The sequence below is a fragment of the Jaculus jaculus genome, chromosome 5 (assembly GCF_020740685.1).
Source record: "Jaculus jaculus isolate mJacJac1 chromosome 5, mJacJac1.mat.Y.cur, whole genome shotgun sequence".
Taxonomy (NCBI): domain Eukaryota; kingdom Metazoa; phylum Chordata; class Mammalia; order Rodentia; family Dipodidae; genus Jaculus; species Jaculus jaculus.
Window position 1 is genome coordinate 141,916,644 of NC_059106.1, and position 27,041 is coordinate 141,943,684.

Genomic DNA, 27,041 nt, shown 5'->3' on the forward strand with positions numbered 1-27,041 from the left:
TGACATTGCCTCTCAACTTGTTACTAAGTTGCTTCAAGTCTGTTGTGTTAATTAATGTGGCTTTGAAACATTTTCACTTCAACTATGTGTTTATTATAGTGTAAGTAATTTTTTTAATGTGCTTTTTTGTCATGTTTACAGCATCTTCCTGTTGCTTTCCTTTAGACCTGTGATGTTCCCTGAGGGGAATTTTCTGCTTGTTTCTAACTTATTCTCCCTGAAAAACATCCTTAGAGTTTTGAGAACTGCTGTTCCATTGTGGACTTGTACGTGTTCCTTTTGGCCGTTGCCCCTGTGCTACACTCTGCCTGGTGTGCAAGTTCGCGGTTGCTGTTACCTAAGCGGGTCCTCTGATGCTGAGCCCTGACTCTTCCCTGATGCTTGTTTACCTGGGTTACCTTTCACTCGTGTCACGTCTAGCTTTTTTGCTTTGTCTTTTTCTGAGAAACATCCTTCTTCACATTTCTTGGATTTATCATGAAACTAAGGAAACCTATCCACGCCTCTGAGTTTAATTTTAATTTTATGTTTGTAATATTGAATCATATTTCTTCCGGGGGGAAAAAAAACATGTTCCTTGATACTTGAGCCTACCTGTACTTGTCCACACCTTCATCTTATTCTTTTTGGATAACAGAGAACGGTGACTACTGCATGTGTTTGGTGCTTCGTCTCTGATTTGTCATTCTGCCCTCTTTCTTCACCCTTGGCTTCAGCCCTGGCCCCGCATCATTCACCTCAGAACTGAGACATGTGTTGGCATCTCCCACTTTAGGAGTAAGGGAATGAGCAAGTAAATAAGCCCTTTTCTATTCTTTTTGAGAATGTCTGAACTTTTATTGATACTGAGTTAATTAAGCCCCTTTGAGGTGAGGAGTTGGTTTTGTCCACTTACTCCTTATTTATTCAACATACTTGCTTAGCTGCTGACCCCACATATCCCCAAAAAGGGATCTTCCAAAGTTAATGTTTTCCTACGGATGGTAAGATGCATAGAATCCCTTTCAGGTGTCATAGTAGCTTTTGTCAGCTTTAAAAATTGTTAGCTTTTCTCCTTTTTATTCTGCTTTTTCCTTTAAACAAATTTTTCTGGCCTAGGGAACATCACATTTTCTTGGCTTTTTTCCTGCCTCTGTGGATATATATCTTAGAAGTTACATATATCCTCTTTCTCTGTTTTTGTGTGTAAAGGTAAGACTTTAAGGAAATGGCATTAAGAGTAAGATCCTCTTGCTCGTCCCTTGCTCTGCAAATCTCATTCACTGCTCTGGCATCCTACCATCAGGAGGCTAACACTTCTTCAGTAACCTGTATGTCCATTGCAGACTTAATCCTCAGTATAGATGCGTATGTCCAGTTCTCTGTATATGGACATCTGTGGACCATTGCTTTTATTACCACTCTCCACAGAAGGGAACAAAAGCCCTTTGCTCTACTTCTGTGGAACTTCTTTCAACCCATAGAATCTAACCCATTGCTCCTGCTAGGGATCTTGAGTTCAGTTTGTAATGTCCTGGTTATGTTGTCCCACATCCTGTCTCCAAGCTAGTCAGTTATGTCAGGTTGGTGCTCCATCTCATATGCATGCGTACATGATCACATCTATCTTTGTGCATTTTTAATATAATACATACCACCTTCATGTTTAATATAATTCATACCACTTCACATAGAATCCATGAAGGTATTTCAAATACATAAATTTGATTCTATGACTCCTACATTAATCATTCAGTGGCATTCCATTATACCGAGAATATAGTTAAAAAAAAAAAAGTTCTGAATAGCCCCCACCCTCACAGTAACTTCATTGTCATCTGTTTCCCCAAGCTATTCCAGCCTTCTATTGTTCCTTCATTCTGCTAGGTTCTGTGAGTCATCAGAGTCCTTCAGTGCTGTTCTTTGGCCAAGAGTCCTCTGGATCCCTCTGGCTCATATCTACAGACCATCCAAGTGTCAGTTCAAGTGTTACTTATCTGTGGACATCATCTTTGCTACACCATTGCCCCATAAGATTAGGTTAGGGGGTGAAACAATATATGTATAATCTCCAATATTAACACAATATTTTGTCCTGAAAAGGTACACCTTGCAAGAGGTAATACATGTATGTATATGCATGTAATTACATTCAAACATATGGAGTGAATTAATGTCTATGGCTACATGTAAATGCAGACGAATCTATGTCTAAGCCAATAGGAAATTTATACTAGCTCTTCAGTTTTTAGAACATAGGCATTGGTACAGTCAGGTTTAGGAACTTTTAGTAGCTGAACAATTGCATTGACAAACTATAATTAATATTTCAACCTTTCTTGTAGGAAAGAAATTTGAAAACACTGAAATGTTTGGTCAGTATCCACTTCAAGTCAATGGGTTCAAAGACCTGCATGAGTGTCTAGAAGCAGCCATGATTGAAGGAGAGATTGAGTCTTTACATTCAGATAACTCTGGAAAATCAGGACAAGAGGTGGGTTTAGCCTTTTCATTATCCCCTTCCTTGTCAAAGACTTCATTGCAATGGTATGAAGCAAATTTAAGGTTCTAATTATACAGTGCCTAATAATTGGCAGAATACTTAGGAAGATATGTTTAGAATCAACTATGATTACTTACACATATTTGAGAATCCTGCACAGAATACACGACATACAATATGTTAAATTATTATTTACACACTTTCTCTGTCAGCCTGTATTGCTCTTTCTTTGAAAATATTGTTAGGGCACTGTTTAGAATTCTTAGGATCTTTCATTAAGGCCATTGACAGCATACTAATATTGGAAGAAGAAAAAAGAAAAACCCTACTATTAGGGTGGTGGATTTTTATATAGGCACATTAATTTGAAACAGTAATGGAATTTATACAGACATAGATAGGCAACCAACATTCTGTTTTTCTTCTAAAATTGTTGTTTAATTGTGTAAGGGACGATGGAAGAACCTGTTTACTCAAGAAAGAACTAAGTTAAAAATAAATATGATATAAACCTATTTATTTTCTCTGGTGTTTTGCCTTCCCTCCCTCTCTGTTTCTCCACCTGTTTCCTTAACCAACTTTGGATCCCATCTGTATTTGTCTATATTTGTTGGGGAGTGCTGACAGTTTATTACAGAATGGTACAGATCACATGCCGCTGAGAAGCAGTTGGTGAATGATAGCTAGTGATATGCGCTGGGCAGGAGGGTGCAGAGATCTTCACCTGTGTCTGTCACTGCTCCTTCCCTGGTGATGGCACATAGAACTACCTGACATGCGTGCAAAGTCTGAGCGCTTTACAAAGGTATTTGTGAGGTTTTGATACTGAACAGGTGCCTACTATGTATTACATTATGCTGTGCTTGGTCCTTAGAGAACAAGATGTTGTGCTAATATTGGAGATTTTATATATTAGAGCAAGTCTGTAATCGCAGCATTAGTGAGGCTGAGGCAAAGAGGATCATGAGTTCAAGACTAGCCAGAGCTTCACAGTGACTTTTAAGCCAGCCTGTGTTTGAGACTCTTGTCTCAAACGTCCTCTCTGGCCCCTTTCTCCAAAAGGAAAAACAAACAAACAAAAAAACTCTTAACCCTTCCCCCTCCCCCCAAAAAATAAGAAACACCAGATGATAATACTCATTTTAATAAGAACTGGGTTCTAGTTCCTTTAGGAATGAATAACTTTTGTCTAAGTTACCAGTTCTTTCAAAAGGCTGTAGTCAACCCTGTTTTGTTTCAGCTTCGTGCTCACTTCCTCCTCATGTCCTCCCTGAGGAAAAATACATTTATTTGAGATGTCTTATTTATTTAAATATTATTCCTTTAATTATATTAACTATTTGCTCTAACTTTAATATTTTATAAGTAATAAAATTTTTTGATGCTTTGTTTTTAAAGGGAGAAAAGAGGAAGGGTTATTGGCAGTAATTTTTTTTTTTCCACATCATAGATTATCAGTCATTCCAGTGATTCAATAGATGCCAAGGTCCTTCTTCAGTGCTCCCAAGTAAGATCCTAGAGTAGAGATGACACCCGTGGACAGAAGAGGTCCTCCAGGTTTCTGTGTGGGCCTCTAAGAATCCTTCAATTCATTTGATTGGAGAAGAGAGTTATAAAGAGTGGGGGTTTTGTAGAATCACAGTAGCGCAAGGGAACAGATCCCCTGAAGTCTTACAGGATGAAGCCTCTAAGGCAAGAGTCGAGGGGACACAGCTCCTGTCTGCAGAGGCATACTTAAGTAATATATACTCTGTTCAATTGGATAATAATTTTCCTCACTCATTCTTAGTGTATAAAATTGATAGTATTATATCAAATTTGAATTTCATTGTTCAGTAAATCTTATTTTTGTCTCCATCATCTTACTTGTTTTATATTCTGAATAGTTTCTGAATGACTTAGTATTTTCTGCCTGAATTTTTCTGTCTAACTGAGAAATATAATGGTTTTTCATTTATCTCGAATTAGCAATTTTGAAGCATCACATAGCATCAAATTTGATTACTGGTGGTTTCTATGACCAGTAGTCCACATTTGCTAGAGATAATAAGGTTTTAATGCTAATTCCATATGCTTAAGAAATTGCCAATGACTAAAGTTTAAGATCTTGAAAGTTTTTAAAACTGTTTTATTTCATTATGTCTTTAAAGTACCTATTTTTCTTTTTGAGAATAATTGATCTTCTCTAAAGACCAATAAATGAGATTCTGTAGTATTTATAAATTGGTATATTCCCTGTTAATAACAGCTTTTACTTCTCACTATTAATTTACTAAAAAGTACCGCTTTCAGTTTGTCACTAAAAGCATATGTTAGGTTGAAGTAGCAAATGCCAAATGATTTAGAAAGACTTTCTACGCCCAAAATTTCTATGAGACTTTGTTTCTGACATGATTTACTAAGTAAGAAATGAATTGTTTATATTATGTTCTGTATCCTCACTGACAAAGATATACATTTTGAAAACTACATTATTAGGCAGGTTTTTATTATGTGACTACAATGGAGTGTGCACATACTAATATATATATATATGGTATGGGGCAGGCTCTTGTGGTAGTATTTTAGAGCACACTGTTTTACACTGAATGTTTCTTTACATATTCTAAAATAATGATAAAAACAGCAATAGTGAACGTTAGAGCCTATGTACATACTTGTTACCTTCATCAGTTATCATGTACCATTCATCATTGCATGCATTGAAGCCTAACCTGACTGACAGCAGTGGTTTGTTTATACCATCATCACCACAAATGTGCAGTTAGGTTGGTGTTAGGAGCTTTTAAGTTCTATTATATTGGCAGGGGTCTCTTGTATATACTGATTATTGAAACATAGTTGCAAAATTTCACTCACAATTTTAAAAATCATCTGTGAATTTAAAAAAATTGTTTAATTTAATTTAAGACACAGAGAGAGAGAGTGACAGAGAGAATGGGTGCCTCCAGCCACTGCAAATGAACACCAGACACATGTGCCACCTTGTGCATCTGGCTTACGTAGGTCCTGGGGAATTGAGCCTCGAATCAAGGTCGTTAGGCTTCACAGGCAAGCGTTTAAACACTAATCCATCTCTCCAGCCCCTTGTCTTTGAAATTTTAATGAAATATTTAATGAGTTACATTCTCCAGGAAAGTTGTAGACATGTTTTGAATGTCTTTCGAAGAAACCTTAGCAGTAAGTAAGTCACTTCTTTATGACTACTAGCCCTATTTTGGAGTGATGCTCATTCTTTCAGACTCCTAATCTGCTCATACAAGTATTTTCATCTGGTTACATTGTTCCATGGCTTATATCTTACCACAGTGTATTTATGAGCAGGTTTTCATGTCACTCCACAGATTTAGAATTCTTTTAAAACCCAGTAGAGTATCACATAGCCCCTACTAATAAATATAAGTAGATAATTACCCTGTAAAGCAATAATTAGACAAAATTATTTTGAAGAATGTCTTTCTATAAATATTGTGCAGAGTGAGGAGAATTAGAATTGGATTCTGTGAGTCACTGGTGATAACTCATTTAAAATCTAAGTATGACCACATTTTTCTTCACAGTTGTACCATTTTATAAGATTGAAGCTTCAGTGAGGGCCAGAGATGTCACTCAGTGGTAGGATGCTTGCCTAGACTGCATGGGGTACTGAATTCAAACTCTAATTGGGGGGAGGCAGAGAAAAAGAATATCATCCTGTCCCTTAGCTGGATAGATATGTATGGACGCTATGTAGGAATTGTCCTTCAGATGGTTGAAGCTAGTGAGGGGTGAGTGCCGACTTGGAGACTGAGGTAGAAGGGCTCTGTGGGTGCTTTGCGTCCTGGTGGGGTGTACGATGCTGTGCTGTGGAGAATTTGAAATAGCAGCTTCTCTTAGCCTTTCCCCCCCCCCTACATGTGTACAATCTCACAAAAACAAGATATTTTCATATACTTTAGTAGAGAAAACAGCTTTAATTAAACATAAAAATAGAGCCAAAGGAAAGGTACGACTCCTTACAAGGCAGCTGTCCAGATGTCCATGACCTTGCAGCGCCTGCCAATACCTTCACAAGACCCACATAATAGTAGAAGAAAGGTGATGACATCAAAATAAAAGAGAGACTAAAGAAGAGAAGTGGGTGGTATGATGGAGAGTGGAGTTGTAAAGAGGAAAGTGGGGGAGGGGAGGAAATTACTATGGTTTATTGTCTGTAAGCACAGACATTATCAATAATAAAACTATATATTAAAAAAAACATAAAAATACATTTTTCTGTTAGCAGTCATTTGTTTTATGGTCTTATGACAAGTTCCTGGGCACGTAGGCTGCCGGTAGTGAGCATGAAAATCCTTATTTACCAGCTGCAGAGATGTATTCCTCCTGCTTCATTTGTATGCTGTGTAATAATAGCAGTGATGCTGTACTTAGAGATGTGGAAAATTACTGGTCTTACCAGGAATGACCTTCTTGTCACTAGCCTAGCGAGAGATTATGGTGAAGAAAATGCAATTTTTGTTGGAAAGAAGAAAATTTGAAAAAAACCTTCATATGTTTGTAAATTATGTAAAATTTTTAAGTTTCTGTACCTTGAGTCCTAATGTGCAAAGCCAGGCATACTAATAATGTTTTTAAAATGAGTTTAGGAATGTCTGGTTCTTTCATCTTGTCCTCATGAGCCTCAGAATCAGATAGTGAAGTTGTTCCACTTTGTAGTGGGAAGGTCTGCTTTGGCTACTTGAGGAAGTGCAATCAGAACATAGACCTACTCCCTTTGCAAGTGACAGAAAATGTATCTCTCTATTTTTAACCATCTATAGAAGACCACTCCACAATTCGGGTCATTTTCATTTTGTTTTTCTATTGTATGTAGAGTGCCATCAGTTCATATGTGGAACAATTTAATTTTAGGGTAAACCTGTAAAGTTTTGAAGCACAATATGAAAGTAAAAGTTCTTGAAGTAGGGGTCTGGAGAGATAGCTCAGCAGTTAAGGCACTTGCCTACAGAGCCTAACAACTCAAGTTCAGTTCCCCAGTACCCAAGTAAAGCCAGATGTACAAAGTGGTTTATGCATCTGGAGTTCATTTGCAGAGACTGGAGGCCCTGAGATGCTCTTTTTCTGTGCCTGTCTCTCTTCTGTTTCTCTATGCTTACAAATAAACAAACATTTTTTAAAAAGTTATTGACGTATACTTGCTTGTTTGAATATCAAAAATGGAGTATGGGATATCCTGAGATAAAAAGCTTTCTTTATGGCATTTGGGATAATGCTTTAATTTTTAACATTTGTTTTAGATGTAGATAAAAACTTAGAAATTCCACCAGAGCCATATGCTATTGAAATAAGTGAACATTTTTCCTAGATTATTTTAAAGCTTGGGTTGTTTATGATATTACAGCTTTCATAATTTTAATCTACTACAGGTAATTCCCTTATAAGAGAAGTTGATTAAATCTTAACCAGGCAAAATCTTACTAATAATCTAACTGTAAATCTCAGTTGACCTCAATATTAGCATTTGGGGTGGGAAAAAACTAACTTCAATAATCATTTATTTTAGTAGAGAATTGCATCTGCTTCCATGATCTTAGTCAAGTTCAGATTGCCAGGTGCACAACATACATTTTTTTTTTAGATATTCAAATTTAAATTAGTGTTCTCTTACTGACAGATGTGTGATGACATTTTGTGGCATTTGCAATGACTAATTAAAGCATGTGTTTTAGTATATTTTACAGTAGCATTTTGCATGGCTTATAAAAGTAAGCACATCAAAAATATTTGTGACATTATTTTACAGTTTGAGATTTGTTGATTTATAAGTATAAATATTTTTTTTCTTTCAATAAATGGCATGTTTATGTAAAACTTCAAGGTGTTATATGAAAACAGTTCTTTGAAATTTTGTTGACTTTTATACTTCATTGAACAGATGCCAGATAATGTGTGTGAAAAGTAATGGAACCATACCATAATCATGTCATTTGGAAAATATTTCAAGATAAGGATCGTGATAATGTTTGCCATAAAATATTTTTACATTGAGTATTACACCTTGTAAATTATTTTGTCTCAGAATTTTGACAATGTGATTTATTATATAAAGTAAGATGGATGACTGGTGTCTTAATTTCAACCAGTGTCTATTTCTTTTGGTTAGAATGCCTAATTTAATTTCTAATTTCTGATGTAGCTTCCATGGAAGAACACTTTATGGGATATTTTCTTTTTTCTTGTTATGTGTTATATCCACTCTTAGAACTTTCAAAAACTGTGGGAAACTTAGTTAAGAAGCCCAGTTTTAACTAAATTGTGTACTCCATTGTTTGTGATGTCAAAATAGTGATGATGCTTTTACCAAATGTCAGAACAAAATACCCTACAGCTACAATTGCAGTGGAGTAAACAGCAGCAACTCTAAGGTTTTATTGTCGTTTTGTGTTCTTTAGCATTGGTTTACTGAGCTCCCACCTGTGCTGACATTTGAATTGTCAAGATTTGAATTTAATCAAGCATTGGGAAGACCAGAAAAAATTCACAACAAATTAGAATTTCCCCAAGTTTTATATCTGGACAGGTATGATTTTGTATGCAGGATTACTTAGTTTTCCAAAATTTTAGTAAACAAGAGCATTATTATGTTAAGAAAAAATCTGCATATGTTCATTTAAATTGATCTGTACTTAGACATGATATGTCTGATACTAATTTTCAAGGAAGTAGGAGTTTCTTTTGCTTTAGAAATGTATGGTTACTTGGAATAATATTAGGGGAAGTTTAAAAAATGACATAAGAATTTTTTAAATGCTATTTATATTATATAGCAGGTGTTTTACAAAATTTCAAATAGACCAGTCTTTGTAAGTGACAACTAGACGTAACATTGGGGCTGTTAACAAGACATCTGGAAATACTGGTGACATCTGCTGTGCTTCCTGATAGGTATATGCACAGAAACAGAGAAATCACAAGAATTAAGCGTGAAGAGATCAAGAGACTTAGAGATTACCTCACAGTATTACAACAAAGATTAGAAAGGTAACTCATCAAATTATAACCATAGGAAATCATGTATTTTGTGACTGGCTAGATAGAGTTTTAAGTTTATGTTGAGTGAATTCCAATGGTGGTGGTAATAGGTAATCATCATCCTGCATTCATATTTTGATTATGCTTTGAGAAACTAGAAGCAATATGGAGTTGCTTTAGAAGGCTATGTTAGCATTTAAAACAAAATAGTTCATTGTGAACATAGAACACTCATGGTGCTAAACAGAAGCAAGTGAGTCTAGTGTGCCTGAGGTTCATTGTCACTCTGAGGCATTCCACTGAGATGGTAGTTTTTGAGTGCAGGACACACAGACGTTTGATAAAGGAGGGGACCAAATCAGGAAGAAGTGGGAAATGGGGGGAGCTTAGGCATGCATCTGAGTGTACTAAAGTGTTAATCTGGTACCTGTCGGGAGGGGTCATGTGGTTCTGATTGACTTATTATCAGAGCCCTTTTAAAAAATAAAGCCCAGAATCTAAACTCTGTTTCATGTCAGACAAAAGTTTGCTGGCTGAAATGTGGTCTGAGGAATCCCATGTTGCAGCCTTCAGTATAATCTGTGTTCCCCTCTGGTACATTTTATTTTCAGATTATATATCCTATTATTTGTGTGAGAAGTAGCTGGTGGTAATGGTTGTAGAATCATGTAAGTTACCATGTTGTTCATGAATGAGCCCAGGTGAAAGTTTAAGAATAAGAAGTGTGTCTGGAGATGGTATTGGTTTCTGTCTTCCCATTGAACCACAGTTTAGAATGGCAGTGTAAAATTACAGCATTGAATTCCAAGCATGCTTTCAATTTTTATCATCTTTGCTTTTCTTCTTTGGGAGAGCATTTATCTCTTAGATGTAAATTGGGTTTATTGTCTTCATTTGAAAGCAAGTGAATTTCATTGCTGAGGAAGTTATTGAAATACCCTGTCATGGTTTGTAAGACTAAAAACAAGTAAAAATATCTGCATAATTTATGGTTAACAGATATTTAAGCTATGGTTCGGGTCCCAAAAGATTCCCTCTGGTAGATGTTCTACAGTATGCATTGGAATTTGCCTCCAGTAAACCTGTTTGCACTTCTCCTGTTGAGGATATTGACGCCAGTTCACCACCTAGTGGTTCTACCCCATCACAGCCATTACCAAGGTAAAGTTTGATCCCTGCAGGAGGCAGTTTGTAACCTGTATCCCATAGTGATGTAACTGATGCCTTTAAAAAAGGCTTTATAAAATATGTATTGTGATTTATCTTTAAAAGGTAGATTCACTTGGAAGATTGATTTCTGCAAGTTTTCCTTATTTCAGTGGACCCATGCTTATTGATTGAAATTTTCATATATTTTTCTGTTCACCATTATACTTTGGATTGTTTTTGTATACAGTTATCTAAATTTCAACCTATTATGATCCATATAAATAATGCTTTTGAAGTGTCTCTGTAGTGTAAGGTGGTATTAGTAAGATAACACCTGTATATTTAGAGCATGCATTGGAGGTTTTTAAAACTATGATTAAAACATTCTTTAGTTTCCAGTTTTACACAATGTAGGCCTCACATACAGACTAAGAATCTCACTAGGATATTAGATCCTTTCATGTATTTCTTTTTAAAGACCTTTCTCTCTGGAAGTGATGGCCGTGGTGGTGGTGGTGGAGGTGGTGGTGGTGGTGGTGGTGGTGGTGGTGGTGGTGGTGGTGGTGGTGGTGGTGGAGGAGGAGGAGGAGGAGGAGGAGGAGGAGGAGGAGGAGGATGTTGTGTGTTTGGCCGTCTCTGTTTGGTACTTCACACTTGAAGGGTTAGTAACGAGTCATCTATGCTTTGAAAATGTAGCACAGCAGAACAGCAGGGTCCTCCTTCCGAGCTGCCCAGCACATCACCTGTATCAGGTGTGGCCATGCCATCGAGGTCAGTGATCCACAAACCATTCACTCAGTCACGGGTACCTCCAGACATGCCCATGCACCCAGCACCAAGGCATATAACAGAAGAAGAACTTTCTGTGCTGGAAGGCTGTTTACATCGCTGGAGGACAGAAATAGAGAATGACACAAGAGGTAAGAGGTGCTTGTAGTTTCAGATGGATGTTCTCTGTTAACATAGAGAGGGGGAGTCATTGTTGGAGTGCACGTTTACATAGCATAGTCATTTGTTTTCTAGAAAAGGTTTTATTTAAGATAAATGTGTCTGGTTCCTCATTTTAATGTTAATTAATTTCAGATTTACAGGGACTGTTAAGAATTTATCCAGATGATACAGTTGATTAATGACATAGCAGATGGTCCGATTTTGAAGTTCATTTATACCAAACTGGCTTTGTTGAAATGTTACACAATGTCAGAATTTGTACTTACCAATTTTTTACTTCACCTGATGTTATGTTTGTAAGGTACAGAAGTGATTTTTTTTTTTTTTTGGTTTTTCGAGGTAGGGTCTCACTCTGGTCCAGGCTGACCTGGAATTAACTCTGTCATCTCAGGGTGGCCTTGAACTCATGGCAATCCTCCCGAGAGCTGGGATTAAAGGCATGTGCCACCACGCCCGGCCAGAAGTGATTTTTTTTTTTTTTTGTAGTTATAAAAATTAGGAAATTTTTTTTTTTTTTTTTTTTTTTTAAATTAGAGTCTGCTTTTTTATTGCGATTTGAACCTGGAGCTTTATGCATGGTAGGCAAGGACTCCAATAATGAGCCACATTTCAACTCTTCATTTTTTAATCTGTTCTATTCAAGATTTACAGATAAAATTTAAGAACCTAGTGCAAAATAGAAATAAAGATAGCGCTTTTGTGTTTGTTTGTTGCTATGTTGCTGTTCTTTCTTAAAATTTTCCCTTATTTTACTTACCTCTTTTCTGTTTGTATTTTCATTGTGATGATGTTTGTAGTTTGTATAGATTTTATTATACTCTTTCATTACATGTAAAACTGTACTCGGCTATGGTGCTCTGAAGCTATGCTAAAAGAAAAAAATACACTATTATATTGTATCACAAGAATGTACTTATCACAACCTTAATTGTTACATTTTAGAAGACCAACTCGACACCTTATAAACAAGTGTGAATAAACCAGTTCCGACTTCATAGTGTATAGTGATGATAACTGACAGCATTTGTAACTAAGATTTTCCTTACAGTTGTACATATGTAGGGACATTTTAAAAAATATTTGAACTTGCTGACAAGCATTATGTTTATAGCATTTATTGAATGTTGTGCTGAGTTTTGGGCATGTCAGATTGCTTCCAAGATCTATTCAGAAGGATGGAAGCTGTGAGACTTTACATCACGGTAGTGGCCCCGAGGAGGAAGAAATGAAAGCACTTGACGTACTCTGGAGGCAACTGTGAACAATGGTTCCTTTAGTTCATAGTAGGATGACTAGCTCAGTTAAATGTTGGGTGAAGGTAAACTGGTACCCAAGCAGGCCCCACCTTGAAGGTGAGGAAGAAATGTGATGAGTTCATTATTGATCATCTCGGGTTGGAGGAGCTTAAGAAGTATGTGTGTCCTGAGATTTTGGATATATGATATTGTGATGAGGAAAGAGTTCCTCAGGGTATCTGTTTCTTCTCTCAGTGCTATTGAAATTAGTTATTAGCACCAATCTATTGTATAGTACCCCAGCATACTGATGTAATTTGTTTAATTTCCCCGATTCCCTGCTTATGTTGCTTTGGCCTTCTCCATTACAGCTACATAGACAGAATATGTTTTTAAGTATCACTTATGGTTCAACATGTGTAGTTTTGATTGGTGTTTGTTTTAAAATCGTGGAACCAGTATATATCTCCACTTGTTGCACATGAGAGAGCCTACTCCAGAAAACCACTGAATCCACATGCCTTGTAATCTGAAGTGTTCTTAATAGTTGATTGTGGTATTTCAGTTTCTTAATTTATTTTTCCTTAGTTATGAATACAGTTGGATATTTATATTTTTTAAAATCTCATATTCTCTCATTTATTTTTTGAACTCTTGTAGACAGCGTATTGTCAGAGAGTAAATACTGAAAGTATATCATGCATTATTTAGTCCTTCTGACAATTTGTGAAGCAGATCACTTGCCTGTTTTTATTTTGAGCCATTTGTCTAGTTCTTTTTTGCTTAATGGAAAGTTCAGTGTATTGTTCATGTTACTCTTGCTTACAGTGTATACTGTAGATACTCTTGTTCCCAGTTTGTCATCAGCCTTGATGATTTTTTCAATGTTTTGAGTGTTTGGAACACTCCTGTTATTTTCTTTTCTGGTTACTCAGTGTCTATCAGGATAAGACAGATCTTTCCTGACTGTATGTTTTCTTATTTTATATAGTATATGTATATGTATATATATGTGTGTGTGTATATGTATTCATATTATGTTGTAATAATACAGATTAACCTTTTGATACAACTATTTAGATTGTCCAGTTTTTAAAAATGGATAATGTATCTGGGAACATTTATCTTTAAAAAATTTTTTTAGAGTTATTTTCTACTGGAACTAGAAATTCTGAGTAATGAGAATCCTTTATTTTTATTTTTATTGGTTATTATCGTGGATTTTTGGTTACTTTATATATATACAACATATGAGATGAAGCCCTTTTATCCCTGAAGTCCTCTTATATTACACTAGTATTGAAGGAGGTTCTGGCTTTAACATCAAAATGCTTACAGATTTGGTCAAAGTTTATTTCATGATTCCGCACGTTTTCTAGATGATCGTATTTGTTGCTTTTAACTTTCCCTTTCTGCTGTCTTTTAACTGAGTCTCCTTTTATACAGATTCAACCATGGTAATGTTTTAAAGAACAATTTAAAGAGATTTTCTTATTTCTCGAATGTAATTCTTGGAAAGCTGTAGTCCCTAGTTTTATTCAGCGACTCTCTGTGTCCTTAGACTTGCAGGAAAGCATATCCAGAATCCACCGAGCTATTGAGCTCATGTACTCTGACAAGCCCATGGTCCAGGTGAGTGAGGCTTGAGTTGTAATCCCTGTCAGCTCACCTTCGTGTTGTGTATCTTACACTAGTTGTTGTTGTGTGCTTGTCCTGAAATTTGGATACATTTTATTAGAAGATATCAAAAGAGTAAGCAGCATTACAGCATTAATGAATAGGCGACGTTTTATAATAAATCTTTTAACATATTTCTTCCATTGTTGTATTCTCATTCTATGCCTAGTTTACTCTCTTTATAATTTAAATTTTATCAAAATTTATAAGGGATTGGAGGAATGGCTTAGCAGTTAAGGCACCTGACCCAGGTTTGGTTCTCCAGAACCCATGTATGCCAGATGCATATGGTGTGGTGTATGTGTCTGTGGTTTGTCTGTATGGGCTAGAGGCTCTGGCATACTTGTTTTTTCTCTCTCACTTTTTCTTTCTTTCTGTGTCTTTGTCTGTCTCTCTCTGTAGTAAATAAATAAAAATAAAATATTTTTAAAAGTAATTGCAGTGTAAGTAATACATATTTATGTGTGTGTACATACATATATAGACACACACAATAAAGCTTAATTAAGCCTTAACTTCTGGTGTGCATTGTGTAGTCCACTTTGTTAACTATCAGTTAAAATTGTGAAAATTTATAAACCATTATATTAAATTGTTTAGGAGTCCTTTATTTAGTTTAAATAGGTCAATAAATAGCATGCAAAACAAACATGTTTTCAGTTTTGAATAATGTCCTCTTACTTAAATACCTATTTTGCATATTCTTGAGCTTATATAACATTCCTGTGGCTTTTATTGTTTAATGTTATGATATAAATTAATATAAAATTCCAGATACTTCTATGAAACTATAAAAATGTGCTCTCATGGTTTTCTTCAAATAGGTAGTTTTTAGATTTCATGGGATGTGGTGCAGTAGACTACACAATTGTAACTTAAACTTTTTCTTTCACATTAGGTCCCTTATCGCTTACATGCTGTCTTAGTCCATGAAGGCCAAGCTAATGCTGGACACTACTGGGCCTATATCTTTGATCATCGTGAGAGCAGGTGGATGAAGTACAATGACATAGCAGTGACAAAATCATCTTGGGAAGAACTAGTGAGGGACTCATTTGGTGGTTATAGAAATGCCAGTGCATACTGTCTGATGTACATAAACGATAAGGCACAGTTTTTAATACAAGGTAAGAATATGAGCTAACTAAAATGGGACAGATTATGACTGTGACTGTTCTGCCATGGGGTGATTTGAGTGCAGTTCACTCTGAGGATGATGATAGCATTAGAATTTCAGATTTCATATAAGAATCCTGGGATTGAAAAGTAATTTGAAGGCTAGGAAGATGGCTCAGTGGTCTCATGCACTTGCTTGCAAGCCTGCTGATCTGTGTTCAGTACTCGCCAGCATGCCTGCAAAAGCAGACACATAGTGACATATGCATCTGTGATTCTAATGCCATATGGCAGTGAGAAGTAGAGCCAGAAAATTATTAAAGCTTGGAGGCCAGCTAGTCTGGCATATCCAGTGGCAAAACAACATGAGAGAGACCCTGCCTCAAAGAAGACAAAAGGAGAGGACACAGACACCTTGAAATTGTTCTCTAACTTGTTCATGCATGCCATGACATGCATGTGTCCATACACATGTACACGCACACACAAATAAATTATTAAAAAAGCAGTATGACTTGATCTGAGACTGGGCAGATTTACTGTTCTCAAAGTTCACTAATAAGTGTAAGTCATATCCTTTCCTTAGTGAAAGCTCTTTATTGATAACATCTACACAGGGACTCATGCTTGAACTTCTTAGCCTGGCATAGGAGGCCTCTGCTTGGCCTCCAGCTTCATTTATCACCATTGTTCATGTTGAACTTCATGTACCTGACTGATAATTAAATTAATTAAGCATTCACCTTTTTTTACTTTATTTTCTGACAGTAATGTTCCTCCCCCCCCCCAATTTCTTACCTGTGAAGAGTCAATTCAGGTGTTACTTCCTCTGCAGCTTTTCATTACTTGATAGCAAGTGTGTCCTCTTGTCATTGTGCATGTCTTCTATTAGGCAGTTGTGTGTTATAGAGGTGTGTTGAGTATTCTCACACACTTCACTCAGTCCATGCTGTAACTGTAGCCTCTGGATCTCTGTGTGGGCTTTGCGTCTAGGTAGCACTTAGTAAGGGTATGTTGAAGTGCTCCAGTCAACTTTTCTTTCTCTAACTGTTGGGCAAAACTGTGCTGCTTATTTTTACTGAAAAGGTAGTGGTTTTTTGCTTTTTTTTTTTGGTGCATAGTACAAAGTTAGTCACCGTTTAAGTAGTAATGAAAATATTTCTAAATATCTCTGCTTTGTTTAGTTTCATAATCATATCTTATTTTTTCTGTCTGTACTTAGCTACTTAGCATGAACAATTTTAGTTCTCCTTCAAGCTTGGTAAGGTTATGAGTTACTTCCAACTGTGTGGGAAGGTTCCTTCATGCATAATCAAACATCTGCTATTTTCTTGAATTAGCAAAAGTAGAGATTCATCAATATTAGAGTCACAATTTTTTTTTTATTTTGTATCTTGCCTCATTTCTACTTTAAATTCTAAAAAGCTGTGAGAATTTTCTAAAGTAAATTTTCAAATATTTATATTACTGGGTTATTTTTAAGCATTTAAAGACATTTCAGAGAGAAAGTTTAGGTAATATTGTTTGGTATATAGTGACGTACATAGTTTATATTTCACTTGAAATGCAGTCTACTTGGAGCTTTGTGTTTTTCCTTTCATTCTTGATTTCATAGTAGTCCTTAAAATGTGATTTGCAGAGGAGTTTAACAAAGAAACTGGGCAGGCCCTCGTGGGAATAGAAACATTGCCACCAGATTTGAGAGATTTTGTTGAGGAAGACAACCAACAGTTTGAAAAAGAACTGGAAGAGTGGGATGCACAGCTTGCCCAGAGAGCTTTGCAGGAAAAGCTTCTAGCATCCCAGAAACTGAGGGAGGCTGAGTCTTCGATGAAAACAGGTTTGTCCATCATTATGTTATTTTTATTATCAATTATATTTCTTATGATCATAGTATAAAAATATGGAAAATAAAACATAAAGTTTAGCCATCTTCATCTCTGAAGAAGCACATAGAACTTTACTAAAACTCTTGCCCTCTGCAATGACCACGGGTGATGATAGCCTTGTTTCCCCTTGGCCAGGTAGCATTGCATGCGTGGAGACCCTTTTCAAGATCACTGCCCTCCTTCTTTTCTTTCTCCCTCTGGCTACCATACCTACTTTGAGTGGCTGGTCTCTTGGTGAGGAGCAGGGAAAGCCATCAAATTGTCAAGTACCCCATCCCACTCACTATATCTCTAAAAAGATGAGATCTAGTAACTTTACATTTAGAAAAATAATACTAACCACATATATCTTTTGTGCAGTACTGTAATAGTACCATAATTCAGTGTATTTTTCACTTTTTTAGGTTGTGTATTTATGTACAGTATATGTTGTTCATGAATGTGTAGTTTTTGCACATGTGAGTGAAGATGCACACACCATCTGTACACATGTACAGGGGCCATAGGCTTTCCTCCTCAGTCACTCTTCTGCCTTGAACCTGGGTCGCTCACTGAACCTGGTTAGACTGGCTAGTGAGAAAGCCCTATACTCTTCCTATACTCCCGCCTATACTCTTCCTCAGAGCAGGGACAGACAGTATGTCCTGGAGTGCTAGGTTTTATGTGCCTGCTGGGTGTAAAACTCAGGTTTGCATCACTAGCACTCTGGCCCACTGAGCCATTTCCTAGCCCTTTTTGAAAAAAAAAAAATTCTTAAGATTAAAGACAGGTTTGAGAACACAGCTAAGTAATAGAGTACTTGTATAGCAAGTGCAAGGGCCCGAGGCTCACTCTAGTTTAAAAAAAAAAGGTAAATCAAAGTTAGTTGAAAGTAAAAATAAATATTTATCATATTTCAAGAATAAACTAGTACATAGACTAATAAAACAGAGAAATACATAAAAGTGTTAAAACAAATTCTCAAAACATTACTCAGTAAAATCAGTAAGATATCCAAAGTAAACAGTATATTAAAATGAAGAAAATAATTTATAGCAAATTTAAAAGCATACTGACTTTCGTTCCTTTTTATAAAAATGGATAACATTGTAAGTTGTAAGTCCATCGTAGAGTAACATACTTGTTGCTGTACAAAATAGGATTCCTCTTCATGAGATGGGCACATGGGCAGTAAACCTTGACAGTGTCTGGTACTTCTCCCCTGCCACAACTGAGTAAATCTTTCATGTGTTTTGTTTATTTTTAAATGTAGCATTTCTGGTTTTGTTTGTTTAATTTCATCTTTTACAGAAATGCCTGAGTGTGTCTCACCTCTGTCTTTTTTTAGCTTTAGGTAGAATTATGCTTTCTGTACGAAATGTACAGTACCACCTGGGGTTGTGACTTATGCAGGCGTACCCTCTTTAATGTCCAGACTTTTAACTTCCTTTCATGTAACACATTGAATAGTTTGTTGATTGATTTTGATCCTGAGGCAAATAACTCAGAATTGCTAACTGACCAAGATAATGACATGCCAACAAAGATTGCAATATTTGATACGTAAGCACCCCACAGTGAGCTCGAGTACCACTGTGAGTGCTGGTGAACTGTGCCATTGTACAGTCCTGTGGATTTTTTCAACATTGGTGCTCACTCTGTAGTACAGGCGACGCTCTGTGAGACCACAGAGACATCAAGAAGTTTCTTGGCTTCCATAAGCTCCTTTCATTTTTAAGCCAGTTTTATCCCTTTGTAGCTTGATTGCATCTTTGGTTTTTTATGCTCCTCCTCACTTGTAGAACTTGACAAAGATGGAGTGACCATGTTCTTAGTTCTTAGCCTTTGTGTAGTCCATTCTCGTGTGACTGTTAGTACTAGAAGGAGGAAGGTCAGCAGTAGAAAGAACTGACAAAAACCCAAACACAGAGACTCCATAATTTTAGCTTCAATTTATTCTTACTTCACCTACTTTTTGTGATACCAAAATGTGAAATTTCATCCAGCCTATCCTTTTTTTCATATTGACTGTTCTGTAAATGTAACATTTGATTTCTAAGTCAAACTGATAAATATTCCCACTAGTATTCTTACTTGATAAGGACTCACCATGTCTCATCTTGTACATTGATCATCCCATTTCATTCCATAAAAGGTCATGTCCGCTTACCCCCACCTTGTTTCACATGATTAGGACTTCCTTCCATACACTTCACATGCTGTTTTGTAATTTCTAAAATATCCAGTATGAGCTATTAGTTGTGTATTTGCATGGTTTTTTATGTGCACAAAAACCTTGCAAGAACACAGCTATATTTCTCAGAGGATGCAAAATAACCAAAACATAAAGAATGGAAATGTTCGATTCACATGGAAGACTTACAAGCATTAGCATGATTGCTTTCCAGAAAATTGTGACAGTCCTACAGTAGGAAACCTTGTGTACTCTGCAGAGTGTGCCTTGTACCCGGCTAGAAGCAACAGAATGTGCACAGCTATGAACTTGGGAATGAGATGTTTGTTGGAAAGGTTCATTTCCATTTTTGTAATTATTTGTATATATTTGTACTTTCATGACAGTCTTGCTGTAGTTCAAGCTGGTCTGCAATTTGCTCTGTTGACCCGGCTGGTCTTACTGTCATAGCCTCCCAAATGCTGTGATTACAGATGTGAGCCCAACCCCATTATTATATTATTTCAGTCTTGTTAGTTTGTCGAGTGTTCCAAGGGCATGCATACATCACAGTTTAATAAAGCTGATGATTCATCTTATCCATTTATCTTCTGTAATTGGTAGAGAAATTTTATTTTACTGCTCTTCCTATTTCTTTTCATAGTTTTAAAAGCAAGTCATTGTTTAGTCTGCTACAGTATTCCCGGCCTCTTGGAGTGACCCTTTATTTCAGTCTCTCAGACTGACGACTGGTGTGTGGAAGAAGTGTGTGGAAGTGCAGCTCACAGAATCCACTAGGACGATCCTCCTCCCATCCATGCAGTGTTCTCAGTAGTGGTGCAGTAGAGGAGCCAATGAAAATTCTGTTTCTGTGGAATGATGTTCCAGTAAAGTATATAAGCATAAACAGTATTAATCAAATTAATACTTGTCACCCTTTGGTAACAAGTTCTGACAGGCTTAGTAGCATCAATTGTCTAGGCGTGGAAATCCGTGAGAAGTAAAAGGAAAAGTGTCACTTGCTACATTTCCTGCTTATTCCAAGGCAAAACTTCCCCAGATACTGTTGTTACTTTTCAAGCCAATGCGTTGGTTCCTGATTGGTACTCTACATAGCGGAATTATCAGTGGGGTTTTTCCCTGAGTATAAACAACACACTGTACTGTAAGGGTTAACTAAGGCCAGTATCATTGAAGGAATTATCTAGTATATGTATAGGTCACAAGATCTTCCATAATTATGAGTTTTATCTCTGATTATGCAGCATGAGTCTAGGCTATATTTAATGTAATAAATCATTCTGAAAGATAAATGAGTATTTTCTGAGTTGTTTTAGTTTTTCTTACCCAACAAAAGTATTCGAAGTCCTCAAAACATAGTATACTCAGATTGAAATTTGAAAAAAAAAAAAACAACCAAAGAACAAAACTAGTTCTGATTGCTGTGGAATGTATTCCATAAGGTTTCATAAATTTGAGTAAAGGTGATAGGCAGAATTAATTTGGAGACTTCTCTACAAATGTTCTGCAAGTTAAAAATAATTTTTTAAAGATTTTATTTTCATTTTTATTTGCTTATTAGGGACAGAGGAAGAGAGAGTATGAGTGAGGATGAGCACGCCTGGGCTCTAGACACTGCGAATGAACGCCAGATGCATGTGCCTTCATGTGCATCTGGCTTACGTGGGACCTGGAGAATCGAACCTGGGTCCTTAGCATCACAGACATGCACCTTAACTGCTAAGCCATCCCTGCAGCCCCAAATTGGTATTTGTAAGGAAGTAGTTCTAGTTCCTAAGACTAAAACTTGGTAGGGAGTGTTTTTAGCTTCCAATAGAGCAGCATAAGTGAAGTCCATATTTTTAGATGCTAGTTGATATCCTTTGCATAATTTCTAGGTTAAGTGTTACCCCTATGAAAATTCCAGTAAAGGCTTTTCTAGGGGTGATCCTTTGTGAAAGAGAATATAAAACTTTAAAGTATAAGCAAATAATTTGCCCTTAAGAAGTAACTTAATTAATGTGTGGGGTGAAAATGTAGCTTTATAATTTGGATTTAACACTTAACTCTTGTTAAGCCATTATTCTTTTCACTACAGAGATTTTGATTCGAGTGAGAATTGAGTTCTTAAAATTCCCAGAGATTCTTTGGAGCCTACCTCTCATGGCTCTTTCTAGGTTGTGTGAGAGACTTTTCTGGAGCCCCCCTGGCCTGGCTCTTTCTAAGTTATTTTTGGAGAATTATGATTTTGAATGCAGTTGTAGGATGGGAGGATGAGTCTCTCTCAAGTAATGGTCTTTAAGTCACCTTCAGTGTTCTGTGGTAAGAGTGATTAATTAGGAAGTTGAAGCATTTTATCTTATGTAGAGCCCCAGTCCACGTCAGCATGAAACAGCTGCATTTAGGAGTCCATAGTTTTAGGTAGAGAACTGTGTTAGTCACCATCCTTTGCTAGGACACAATATCAAAGAAAACTACATAAAGGTAGATAGATTTGCCTCATGGTTTCAGAGGTCTGGCACATTGTCTTTAGGTCTGTGGCAAAAAAGTAATGCGAGGTGAGGAGGTCAAGGTGGAACAAAGCCACTCACTTCATGTGTCCAGGAAGCAGATGGAGGAAGAGGAAGGAGCCTCGGTCCCAGTATGTTGTCAAGGGCAGCCCCCAGTGACCTCCAAGTAGATCCTGCTTTCTTCAGCTTCTACCACCTCCCAAAGGCCCAGTCAGTTGAGGATCAAGCCTTTATCATGTGAGCTGTAAGGGGTACTTAACAACCAGACCATAGCAGGAGTCCAGGGATTAGGAATATTTTTAAAGTAAATTATTCAGAACAGTAGTGCTAGAGCTTTTATATGGTTACAGAATAGTATGTGTGTATGTATGCATGCATGCATGTGTGTGTTAAAAGCCAAACTATTTGCCTTATAGATATTTTTAACTGTTATGTAAATTGTCCCATGTGAATGTTAAGGTGTTGTATGAGCCCTTATAGAACAATCCATTACAGTGAAAATCATACTTTAAAAAGAATATATATAAAACCGTTCTTTTTCTTCAGAAAGTACTAGTAGGTAGGTAATGTCTACAAGTAGATAATGCGAAGAATCTTAACAGTGCTGATCACTGGGTAGGAAAAAGAGTTTTTCCTCATTTTGTTCCCTAATTTGTTCTAAAAACATATTTGGACTCTTGGTTTGATTATATGAAGACAAACGTCTCTTGTTTTTCATGAGGATCTTTATCATCTGGTTCCCCCTTTCCTCTTCTAGGAATACTTAGCCATGGGGATGTTATGTTGAATCTAAACCCTATGCCTTGCTATACCTCTTATGTATAGAGGTCTTTCATGTAATCATGACGTCGCTTGTAAATTGCCATCTCATGATGTATTTTTCCCACCAGTATTTATGACTGCATATTCTTCTGGGAGTCTCCTCATATCCCAAAGTCTTTATAAATCCCTTGAATATCACCCCACTTGGCTTTTACTTTGAAATGTAATATATCCCTCTTTAGGTTGTATTTAAGTTTGACTTGCTTACCAATATGACCAATACCAGAAGTTTTATTAACCTTTTATTTATCAGTCCTTACACTTGTTTTCCATAATGCTGTTTTGTTTTTTTATTTTTTTTGTTTTTTTTGCCTGGAGTGTTTTGGTCTCCCAAATAATGTTCCCTATAAGATTTTCAAAACTCAAGGAGTTTGGGGAAATCACCTATGGGTAAGAGTGCCTGTTGTGCAAGTATGAGGACCTGGTTTTGATCTCCAGCACTCACGTACAAAGTTAGGTGTGGCCTGTAAACACAGCACTGAGCAAGGCATCACTGGAGTTCGCTAGTCAGCAGCTCTTGACTGCAAATTGGCACAAGCTCCAGGTGCAGTGCAAGACCCTGTGTCAGGAAAATAAGAGGAAGACTGGTGGTGTCATCCTTCTCTGTACCCTCCGTATACAGCACGGGAGCGGGGGGGGGCGGCATGGACACGTGTGCACACACACACCCCACCACCACAACCACCATCTACAACAACAAAAATCTGACTAAAATCAGTTGACATTGCTTCTGAAAACTCTTAATGTTCAGTGCCATCCCAAACATGCATTGGGCCAACAGTCTTTTTACAGAACCTAATACACAACTGCTTCTGAGTTTTAAATATTGTATTATAATAAATATACATGTATTTGATTTTGCTGGTAAAATGAATATAGTATGTATATACTTAGCATAGTATCTTAGCAAAGATGGCCATTTCAACATGTTGGGGATACAAGTGTGTGTGTTTGTTTTTAATTTAAGCCAGAGCAAGTAGTTTTCTGTATTATTTAGGCCAAATCATCACACTTCTTTGTAGAAAAAAAAGTATTTGGCCCAAGAGACTTAAAAGTGGATTTGACTATGTTAAATAAACTTAATCCTTGCTGCCGGGCATGTTGGCGCACGCCTTTAATCCCAGCACTTGGGAGGCAGAGGTAGTTGGATCATTGTGAGTTCAAGGCCATCTTGAGAATACTTAGTGAATTCCAGGTTAGCCTGTGCTAAAGTGAAACCCTACCTCGAGAAAGCAAAAAAAAAAAGTTCCTTCTGCTCTGAGGGACTAATTTTACATAATTCTTATTTTTGATGGTTTAGAAAAAAGTCTAAGTAGATGGAATTCTTTGTCCTCAGTGCATTAAGTTCTGTCCTACCATCAACCCTTACCTATGTTCTTATGGTCAGAAGAAATGGTGGCAAATAATAAGAGAACATGTTCTTAACAAGTTTCTTTCTGTTAAGCTCTGGAAGCATCTGGAGTAAGCCACCTACAAGAATCCACCTAGAAGCAGATACACGGACTTGCTGAGTAGCCAAGGTTGTCTCTGTTTTGTTGTCCTAGCGGAACTGAACATCATGTCCTCAGCCAGTATCAGAATAGGTATATATCAAGGCAGTTAATTTCCTTTAACATCTATCCTGCATTTTAAGCATTCTTACCTCTACCTTTCCTTATAGTAGAGTTCACATCCATTATTCTAGTGATTCAAGCAAAAAACATGTGATCTCTGCTCAGTCTCCATGTCTTTGTGTCCAAAACATACCTTGAGTCTGGCCACATCTCTGCATTTATAACTGTCTGTTATTCAAAGCGTAGACATCTTTCTTATTGATCAAATACTTTCCAGTACCTTCACTGATAGCCTGTTCTGTCTCCTTTATAACTTACTCTTCACAGTGTAACCAATACAGCTTTGGTTTTCTTGTTTGCTAGAGATAGAAATGATGCAGGGGCTGAGGAGATGGCTTAGCGGTTAAGCACTCGCTTGGGAAGCCTAAGGACCCCAGTTTGAGGTTCGATTCCCCAGGACCCATGTTAGCCAGTTGCTCAAGGGGGTGCATGTGTCTAGGGTTCATTTGCAGTGGTTGGAGGCCCTGGTGCACCCATTCTCTCTCTTTATCTCTCTGTTGTTCCCCCAAAAATAAAATGAACAGAAATAATGCAGGATTTGGGGGTTTAGGTAGAGTCCTCCAGAATTTATGGACCCCAAGTTTTGGGTTCTCTACTACCTTTAGTAAAGAATTAAGTCAGAATCAAGAGGGATAAATTGTGAATTATGTTTATTTATGGGGAAATCACAAATTATGGAGCATATTTAAGAGTGTTTGGGGTCTAGGAAAGGAGGCTAAACACATGGGCAGTAGGAGACACTGTTGTGAGAAACACAGCATAGTCTGTGAGATCTATTTAAGAGAAGTTAAAAGGGTGGTGACTTAAGGAAGAATAGAGAGATAATACCAAAGCAGAAGATAAATTGAGGGTTTTAGAAAAAGGCTGGAGCAGAGCTGCAAACACATGGAGTATAGAACTTATATGCATAGGTAGAGACTCAGGAGTACACCTGGCATCTGTGATGTGCTTTCCTGAAGAGGGAATACTAAAGCAGAGAGCAAGAGATGCAGAGAAGTAAATGATGAAGGTGTTTACCACAAGTTTAGAACATACAGGTGAGCCAGTCTAGAGTTGGTGAGAGCACCCACGTGGTAGATTTGGAGACCACAGGAAAATCATGTGCAAAGTGAGAAGTTACCCCAAAGTATAAAGCATAGACAAGCAAAAAAGTTGAGGTCAAGAAACAATGCTATGCTAGCTGGGTGGGAGTAGAGGCCAGACTCACTCACATGTCTGAGCAGCTCAGGGCAAGAACCTGAGAGACCCACACACATTTGAGATCAAGCCAGAAGAGAAGAGAGGGAGGGGCTGGAAGGCCGCAGCCTTTATACCATCTGATTTAGGTATGCAAGGGAAGACTAGCAAATTTCAGGATGTGCCAAGGGTCAGCCCACCCAAGTAATGCATTAGACAGTGAGCAGTGGGGGCTGCTGTAGAAGAGTCTCTATCAGGCATTGGTTCCATTTCTGCCAATAGTTCCATTTTTGCCAAGAGTTCCTTTTTTGTGCCAGGTTGAGGTGGTGTGAGAGTTGACATCACCTGGTTCTCTTTGAGCCTCAATCCCTAACTGAAACTTCCTTAGAAAAAGCTAGCTTTCTCCTCTCTCCTTTGTATTATGCATGCTTAGAAAACTTTTTATCACTAACTCTTCCACATAGCTCCAGAAACATTTTTTGTAAACTAGTCACATTCCCACGTACTCACTTCCTGTTGAATCAGAGCGTAAACATGACTCCCAAGTCTATTCTGTTGTCCACCAGCACCACCTCTTGCTGTAGCCTTGTCCTCCCTTCATATGTAGCCCACATTCATCACTTAGTTTTCCCTCAGGCAAAACAGCTTGTTTATTCTTCAGCTTTGAAAGTCACATTCTTACAAGCTAAATTCCCAGTCCGTACTCACTTAATCCTCAGAGGTATTGTCACAGTTTATATCTGTATATATATATTTTCTTTTAGCTAGTGACTTTCTTTATGGTTGGTTTTAAGGGAAGGTAAGACAGGCGTATCCTTTCCCTGTGGTCTCATTGCCTGTTGCCTGGCATACAATATGGTGTTTGAGTAAAATTTGTTGGTCATACATGTATGATGAAATTGTAGTGATTCTTTTTGAATGATAATTCACTTTGGTGACTTAAATTTAGTAAAATGTCTAGGATGTCAGTATTCCTCTTGTATCTCAGGAAATTCTTGTGACACTCACAGCTGAAGTAGCAGCGTGGGGGTTTCCTGAACCTTTTCACTCTCCGTCGGCACTCATTGAGGCCGTTGTCAAGTTATTGTGTTCCTGTGTTAGGCTGGCTTGATGAATTGGCAGTGCAAAAGGGAAACACCATCCCTGCTCCTGAGTTTTTTATAGTATTGCAGGGACTATGGATTTTAAACAAAATAATAATTGAGTTATAATTGTGGTAGGTGGTACTTACGAGGCTCTCGTGAGAATGATACTGTCT

The 27,041-nt window shown here is 37.1% G+C and overlaps 1 protein-coding gene across 2 annotated transcripts in view; it reads left to right on the plus strand.

Annotated features, from left to right (window-relative positions):
• Positions 1–27,041, plus strand: part of Usp25 (ubiquitin specific peptidase 25) — a 113,533-nt gene that overhangs the window by 59,924 nt on the left and 26,568 nt on the right. For both annotated transcript variants that reach the window (XM_045149594.1, XM_045149593.1), the window contains exons 10-17: positions 2,325–2,473; positions 8,914–9,041; positions 9,407–9,502; positions 10,493–10,654; positions 11,339–11,562; positions 14,390–14,460; positions 15,404–15,632; positions 17,261–17,461. In XM_045149594.1, the coding sequence (XP_045005529.1) occupies positions 2,325–2,473; positions 8,914–9,041; positions 9,407–9,502; positions 10,493–10,654; positions 11,339–11,562; positions 14,390–14,460; positions 15,404–15,632; positions 17,261–17,461 (1,260 nt within the window). The remainder of the gene's footprint in view (positions 1–2,324; positions 2,474–8,913; positions 9,042–9,406; positions 9,503–10,492; positions 10,655–11,338; positions 11,563–14,389; positions 14,461–15,403; positions 15,633–17,260; positions 17,462–27,041) is intronic.